The 8,053-nt window shown below is 47.5% G+C and overlaps 1 protein-coding gene across 1 annotated transcript; it reads left to right on the top strand.

The window, feature by feature from the left end:
* The first annotated feature begins 1,636 nt into the window (after positions 1-1,636).
* On the top strand, positions 1,637-4,667 carry HOXC12 (homeobox C12). Its single transcript, XM_089508987.1, has 2 exons — positions 1,637-2,216; positions 4,429-4,667. The coding sequence occupies exons 1-2, from the start codon at positions 1,637-1,639 to the stop codon at positions 4,665-4,667; spliced, it is 819 nt and encodes a 272-aa protein (XP_089365113.1).
* Positions 4,668-8,053: the final 3,386 nt, after the last annotated feature.

Genomic DNA, 8,053 nt, shown 5'->3' with positions numbered 1-8,053 from the left:
TACATAGCTGGGGCATTAAAGTATCCAGCGCCTCCGGAGAAGGGGGAGCAGTCCTTAATGTAAAGGAAGCCCAGGATAACATAGTCGGAGAAATTCAGAAAATCTTGCAATTTTTGCTCCTTAAACTGGGATTTCCCCCCCCCCTAAAAAGGGCAGATCGCTTTTGATCTCTTCCTTTCGTTTGGTTTATCTGATGTTGGGGTGTCGGGGTGATGGTTGTGATGTAGACGTCTTGGCCGAGTTCTCCCGCCAATCGGTTTCGACCTCTACATGAATATTTACGGTAATTTTGCCGGCAGTCTTGGAAGTTGGTGGCGAAGAAAATTCCTCTTTGGAGAGAGGAGGGCATGGAGGGAAATGAGTCGAGGGTGGATATATATATATATATATATATATAATCCCCACCAGATAACCTCGCTCTCCTTTGTTCTCTAAAGCGCCAGTCCTAAACCCGATTTATCTTTTGGGGTCCGTTTTGGCGAACCTCGGATTCCGAGAGAGGATCTGTTTTCTGCGAAGAACGCCCTCCGCAGTTGTCTTTGAGGGAGGACCACGTCCTTCGGGAGTCAACCTCTTTTTCTTCCCTAGATCTTTCACTAGATTATATATATATATATATATATATATATATATATATATATATAAATTTTGATCCATATAACTTTGAATCGGTGCTAAGGGAGGGTCCGATCCCGCCTCCTGGTAGTTATGACAGGTGAGACAACGGGAGGAAGTGAGGGGAGGCAGAAATGTTCCCGATCCCTTTGTTTCATAGATCCAGAAGGAGAACCACTCATTAAAAAGCCAAGGGGAACATACAAAGGCTGGATTTGAATTTCCCCATATATGTATTTTTAAAGCTTAGATCCAACCCTGTTTAAGCAACCGTTTATTTTTTTATTTGTTTCAAAAATAAACCGTGTGTGGAGCTAGGAGGGGGGGGGTCATCCCTCCCCAGTCCAGCCTAGCTCTCTGAAAGGTGGAAGGGCTGAAGCGCTTTTAAAACTCTTCCGTCCCTCTCCTCTGTAAATATGAGCCTGTTGCGGTTAGACTCATTCGTCTCCTTAAAGAGCCTGTAAACTTTATATGACACAATATCTAATAGTAATTTATTGGGAGATATTGTAAATTTCGGACTGGTTTTTAGTTAATAAAGGGAGCTAATTAATGAGGAAATAGCTTAATTTTGCCAGCTGTTGAAGGGACCCGGAACGCAGCTGAGGAGAGGGGTGTCTTTTTTTAAAAAAAAGAATATAGATATAGATAGATAGATGCACACACACACACACACACACACACACATATATATATATATATACACACACACAGCCAAGCATACATGCCTATATCTTTTACAATACTGTGGGTTTCTCAGGCCAGTCCTTAAAGCCCATTATTTTATTTTATAAAATGTTTTATGATTTTTTTAAAAAAGCTTATTAAAAAAACCCGAAAGGCAGAACTTAATGTTTTGTTTTGTCTCAAATTGCAAAAAGGTGGGTGGCACCCTTTTTTCTCCTCCAACGCAAGTTGGCGCTCACGTGACCCCTCCGGACCAATCGGGCGGACCTTTAGGTTTAACTATGTTTAATGTCAGATAGCAATAAACTAGAAGCTCTTGGTCAGGCCCGCGGAAATGGGCGAACATAATCTCCTTAATCCTGGGTTTGTGGGACCGCTGGTGAACATCCACACGGGAGACACCTTCTATTTCCCCAATTTCCGAGCCTCCGGAGGACAGCTGCCCGGCTTGCCTTCTCTCTCCTACCCACGAAGGGACAATGTCTGCTCTTTGCCCTGGGCGTCCTCCGAGCCCTGCAACGGATACCCCCAGCCCTACCTCAGCAGCCCCGTGTCCCTTAACCCGTCCTCCTTCAGCCGAGCCTGCGACCTAGCTAGAGTGGAGGAGAGCAAGTGCTACTATAGGGAGGCTTGCTCCGAGAACGGCCCCCTCAAGCGGGAAGAGAGAGGGGTCGCTAGGGACAATGCCTTGCTGCCCCTCGAGTCCGGCATCCCCAACGGAATGGGAGGCACTTTCGGCAAATTTGACTACCCGGCGGCTCCCGAGGCGGTCTCCCACCACGACCCCCCTTCCTGCCAGTCCTTGGAGTCTGACTCCAGCTCCTCTTTACTCAATGAAGGGAATAAGGGCGCCGCCAGCGAGCCCTCCACCATGGTCTCCCCTCTCAACCAAGGAAGCAGCCTGGCCGCCGGGGGTAAGAACGTCCGACCAGAGGGACAGCCCTATCAATTATGCTATATGGACGTAGATTGATATTCTCTCTCTCACTCTCTTCTCTCGATAGATAAAGAAAACCTGAATGTATGCAATGTCTTCCCTTCCCTTCCATTTTCTTTTTCCCTTCTCCTCCTCCACTTCTCCTTCTTCTTCTCCTCTTCTTCTCCACTTTTTTGCCTCCTTCTCCTTCTCTTTCTTCTTCTTCTCCTCCTCCTCCTCCACCTCCACCTTTTCTCCTCTTCTCTTCTTCTCATCCACTTCTCCTTCTCTTCTCCTCTTCTTCTCCATTTTCCTCTTCCTCCTCTTCCTTCTTCACCTTCTCCTTTTCTCCTCTTCTCCTCTATTTTTCCTTTTCTCCTCTTCTTCTCCACTTTTCTTTCTTCTCCTCGTCCTCCTCCTCCTCCTTCACTTTCACCTTTTCTCTTTCTCTTCTTCTTCTCCACTTTTCCTTCTCCTTCTCTTTCATCTTCTCTTCCTCCTCCACCACTTCTTCTTCCTCCTCCTCTTCTTCTTCCTCCTCCTCTCTCTCTCTCTTTTTCTCTAGGGCGCTCGCTGGAAAAGTCTCTTCATGCCTCTCGCTGTTATAAATTCCATGAAATTAGCAGCTGGGCTGGAAGGCACGTCTATTTGTGCCGAGGCCACTAGGGGTAGCACTCAAATGCCTCGCGCTTTATTAGGTGGTGCTTCTTTTAAAAGAAAAGCCTATAAACATGTAAATATCCCATAAAAAAGAGATCGCGATGGGCCAGGCAAGCAGACCCAGTTCCATGCCTGCCTCTTGCTCGCTCGCTCGCTCGCTCGCTTTCCCTCTCCTTCACCCCACCCTACCCCACGCCACCCACGCCGTCCCCAGTCTCTTCACTCAGCATGCCACCTCTGGGATGGGTTGGCCATTGGGTGCCTGATGGGTTTTGCGACAGAAATGGAATTGGAAGGGTTCTTCTCGAATGGCTGTTGTTTTAAAATAATAGCCCCAATGTTAATCTTGGCGGGGATGTGGCTGGAAGGAGTCTGGTTGATTTAGGGCTGAGAGGGGACTCAGCTGATAGGATTTAGAAGGGGATCTTTTCAAGAGGTACTATTTCACACGGGTATCTCAGATGAAAACCCAGAGGGAAATGTCTTTCGGGACGAGAACTCCCAGCCCTTGTGAAACCTGGCTTTCAGAGCCCCATATCTTTCCTTCCCACCAATCCAACCTTCCTCTATACAAAACCGAGAAAGTGCTATAAATACATAGAAAGATCTCCCCTCGATAATGAAACTCCTCCTGAATGAAAGGAGCCCTTCTCACAGGCTTCCCGCTAAGTGTCTGCTTCACTGATGAGCAACACTTCCAGAAAGCAGGACCAGTTGGTTCCCGTCCCCTTTGAGGCGCCTCTGGGTTGGCATGCCCCCCTGCCTGTCTGCCTGCCTGCCTTCTTCTCCTCTGCAAAATCTTGCTGTTGAGGCTCTAGGATGGAGACTCCCGCCCAATCTCCCACATTTCAGGGGTTCGTCTCCCACTTCTGAATCACCCCATCCCCATAGGGTTGACCTAACCAGTGCCTTGTCTGCAGAAATTACTTTGAACTTGATTCCAGAGAATGGGGGGTCCTGAAACTTTTGAGTTATTCGGATCTGAACAACCGACCTAAAGTCTGCTGTGTCCTGGCCTTTCTTTTCCTTTCTTTAACATTAAAAATCACCCTCCTTTCCAAAAAGCCCAACAGCAAAGTGTGTGGGTGCATGTGAACCACTAAAACTGTGCACAAGAGACAATGCTAGTAAGCCTTTACTTCTAACTTGTCTTCAGTTTGAGAACCTACAGTGTAGGGTTTAGACGGTATGCATGACAGAGGACCTTTAGATCTTTGGATCTAAAACGCAGATGTCTTCAAGCTCTCTGTTTTCCTTTCCTTTTTTCCTTCTGCCTTCCTTTCTTTCCTTTCCTTCTTCTTTCCTTTATTCCCTTTTCCTCCCTTTCTGTTTCCTTCTTTTATTCCTTTTTTCTCTAAAGGCTAAAATATTCCCCTCATTGTGTAGAGAGACCTGGCGTCTCATGTTTGGAAAGAACTTGGAAGTGTAAGTTGGTGAAAGGCAGGAATGGGTTGGAACATTGTCCTCTCTCCCATTCTTTCTCCCACTCTCTGGCTCTGGCTCCCTCTCTTCCCACGTGTTAAATCTCCTTTCCATCACGCTGTTCTTAGGTGCTCCCTGGTATCCGATGCACACAAGGTCCCGGAAAAAGCGAAAGCCCTATTCTAAGCTGCAGCTCGCGGAGCTGGAAGGGGAATTCATGGTCAATGAATTCATTACTCGCCAAAGAAGGAGGGAGCTTTCAGATCGGTTAAACCTGAGTGACCAGCAGGTGAAGATCTGGTTCCAGAACCGGCGTATGAAAAAGAAAAGACTCCTCCTGAGAGAGCAAGCCCTTTCTTTCTTTTAAACACCAGACATGTCCGTATGGGGATAGCCACAGAGACTCTGTAGCCTTCATCCCAGCTGATGGTCACGGGACTCTTACCTGTCTGGTTTCGAATATTATTATTTTTTTCCTTTTTAAAAAAAGAAAATCGGTATCCTTTTCAAAAGCCCAACAGCAGGCATGTTTATGTGTGTGTGAGAGTGTGTGGAGAGAGCGAGAGAATGAGAAAGTGAGTCCCTTCCACTCCTGGACTGGTTGAGGAGAGCCCAAAATGTGAATGTGAACCCACACCAGCCAGCCAGCCACCACCTTGGGTCTCTATGATGAGCAAGGCTTTGTCCGCCAAGGTGGAGCAGAGTCTTTATGGAACCCGACGAACATGTCCCAAATCTCTCCCACCCCTTCGCTCTCAAGCATTCACAGGTACGGTTTCCACTCTGAGCAACAGGGTTCCCTTGTCTGACTTTCAGCCGAGTCTTCTCCTTGGCTTTACTGCTGGGCAGGTGGCCCGGTCGGCCAGCAAAGTCCTTCTCGCGTAGTCTATGAGTGGGGTTTATTTGTTTTTTAGTGGGTTGGGATTTTTCATTCTCTGGCTCCCGTCTTAAATCAGATGGAACCATTCTTAAGGAGAAAGGGCCCAGCCTCTGTTTTATTGTTCGCCAGAGATTATTTTCAAGATTAGTCTGAAGAAGACCTGCGCTCGGCACTCTTGAAACAGAGGTTAGCGGCCATCTCTGACCATGAGTGTTCAGGGTGTGGGGTGTGGATGCGGGTGGATGCCTTCCTCTGGTTGTCCCCGAAGTGAGAGTTTGCTGGGATCTTGGTTGTTCTCCTCTCTTGTTTGACCTAAACTGAGCTGGGCTAGGGTGGTTGCAGAAACTGACACGCTCCTCCAGTGTTGTTGATGTTCATGCACATGCGGGCACACAGAGGTAGACTTATTTGGCAAGAAAGCCCCCTGGCATCAGTGGGGTGGCTTTCGAGTAAACGTGCACAGGCTTGGCCAGCCAGACGTCAACACCGCTAGGAGCCAAACAAACAGACCCGTTTGGCTCGTTCACAGTCTTACCCTTGTGATGAGTCTTTAAAGACATTGCCTCCCTCGCCCTGGTCGATTAGGCTGGCTGTGGGTCTCTGTGCCCCTCTCCTTTCCCCTCTACCCCTCAACCAACTGGGGGCCACTTAATAATAATTGCAGTTTTGATCCTGACTCTGCTGAAGGAGTCTTTGTGGTGCTTATTATACAATTGTGTTTCTGGATGATTCTGGATGGTGGTGATGAGGGACGGAGGGGTGCCCCCTTTTATACATTAACTGTATGGTAGTCCCTATGTGGCAGCCCCTCGGAACTAATTAAAGCTATTGATAGCACCCCTCCTTCTGTGAGAGAGCTCTTGTAACTTTAATGGTTTCCTTAATGGTTGCCTTTTTGGAAATGAAGATGCAAGGATGCTCCCGTTCCTTTTAATGTTTTTCACATTTAGTTAAATATTGAATTAAAGAGAATTAAAAACAACTACAAGGGACTTTGGTCTTCCAGAACCAAAAGATGCTCTTGTCTGCTTGTGTTTCTCTGTGTGTGTTTCTCTCTCTCTCTCTCTCTCTCTCTGTGTGTGTGTGTATGTATTCGCCCGCTTGGGCGTCTGTACACACCTACACTATTTTCAGTCCTGATTTTTCATAGGCCATAGCTGCCCATGGTGAACATGGGGAGGGTCACCTTATGTCCCCCATTTTTGTTCTCGTTCTCGTTCCCGCTCCTCCCCCTCCCCCTCTCTTTAACACACACACACACACACAGGCATACACTTGTGCGCTCAAGCTACACTTTGCTTTTGAGGATATACGGTAATTTCCCACTGAAAGCTTCCATTCTTCCATCGACAGCCCCACTGCCTCCGTTGCAATTTTCCTTCCAGAGGAGTAAGGAGAGCAGACCGAGGTTGCCTTACAGATCCTCTGCCTTGTACACCTTCCCCCTCCCCAAAGAAAATAACAATTAGGTTTTCTGATGGCTGTCACACTGAAGCATCCCAAATTCTTTCGTGAGCCCATTCGCTATGGGGAGGTTGGAGTGGGGGCGGGGGGGGGGGGGAGAGAAAGCTGGCGATGGTGGCAAATGTAAAGGTAAAAAGGCCGGCATCTCCCTCCTTCTTCTTTGCCTCCTTCCAAAAATCCCGACTTTGCTGAGGAATGAGTGCATCAGAAGGGGTCCCAAACCCTTTCCTCGTTCAGTTCCCCTGATTTTATAATTGCATACTTTATTATTATTGTCATTATTTTTAAGGAGGGGATATCAGAGCCGAGTGAGGGAAGGGGGTCGAGTTCTGTCGCTGTCAGCTTTGTTCGGTTCGTTTTTATATTAGAAGGGATTAATTTTATGACAAAAGGAGTATTTTCTGGCCAAGGCGCAAGAGTCCCCACGTGCTTTCTGGTCCCGGTGTTCACGGTCATGACCGGTAGCAACAATGCCTTGCCTTTATGAGCTGCAAAGGATGCGGTTAGTCCTTAAAATGCCTCCAGTCCCCGCTCCCTCCTCCCCTCTTTCCCAGCCTCCTCTTCTCCAGCTGCCTTTTCTTTCCCGTGTCTGGGTCAACATTCCTTCTTGTTCCGTCCATATTCTTAGGGTGGGTGAGTGGGTTTAGTTAGAGACCCTTCTGTAAGTCCCCCTGGAAAGCAAGGGTCGCACTCCACTTTCCTCCCCCCCCCCCCGCCGCCGACAATATTGCTTAAAAAATAGGGACTTCATCCTACACACATAACTGTGAAGGAATGGATAGCTAGAGACCTAGAGATGTTCCCTAGCTATCTATTCGTCCCCAGTTATGGGCAAGGGACGGGATAAGTGAGTGGTTGTGGGTGGTGTAGAGGAGAACGGAGGAACCCTACCCTAAATCTAGAGGAATACTACCTATTCTCACAAAAAGATACCTTGAGAAGCTCAGCCCATAGCCTTCTAAACCCGGCTTGCCTTCCCCCATGATTGCTTTCCTTGGAGCAGCCCTGGAAGTCGCCTGAGTCTTGGGGTCGCCTTCCATTGGGACCCAGCTTTTAGGCTTGCAGTGTGTGTGTGTGTGTGTGTGTGTGTGTGTGTGGGCATTTCAAGAAGAAGCCTTTTCGGACGCCCTTGAGCCACTGAAGTTATAATGTGATATATTACATAAACATATAGATCTGTATATACATATATATATATATAAAAGGAAATCTGAAGGTTTGTGGAGAGAGAGAGAGTGGGGTGGGATTGTTGATGGGAAACCTTCCAAGCACTAAATTTCTCAAAATTGTATTCGATTGATTAATTGAATGATTTAATTAAAGAAAAAAGACCGAAAGGGGGAAAGAGGAGTGCTTCAACTTTCCTTCACTTTGCCAATTTGGGTTCTTGTTCCTCTTTCCCGTATTGG

Source organism: Sceloporus occidentalis, unplaced genomic scaffold (assembly GCF_023333645.1).
Source record: "Sceloporus occidentalis isolate IW3139 unplaced genomic scaffold, rSceOcc1.0.p SCAF_1, whole genome shotgun sequence".
NCBI lineage: Eukaryota > Metazoa > Chordata > Lepidosauria > Squamata > Phrynosomatidae > Sceloporus > Sceloporus occidentalis.
Note: the sequence above shows the minus strand (reverse complement) of the source record. Positions and strands in the feature narration are given on the sequence as shown.

Excerpts from the sequence above, each read along its gene's own strand:
- HOXC12 (XM_089508987.1), top strand. The coding sequence starts at position 1,637 with ATGGGCGAACATAATCTCCTTAATCCTGGGTTTGTGGGACCGCTGGTG. Across the intron at positions 2,217-4,428 it reads AAGCAGCCTGGCCGCCGGGG|GTGCTCCCTGGTATCCGATG; the intron begins GTAAGAACGTCC and ends CGCTGTTCTTAG.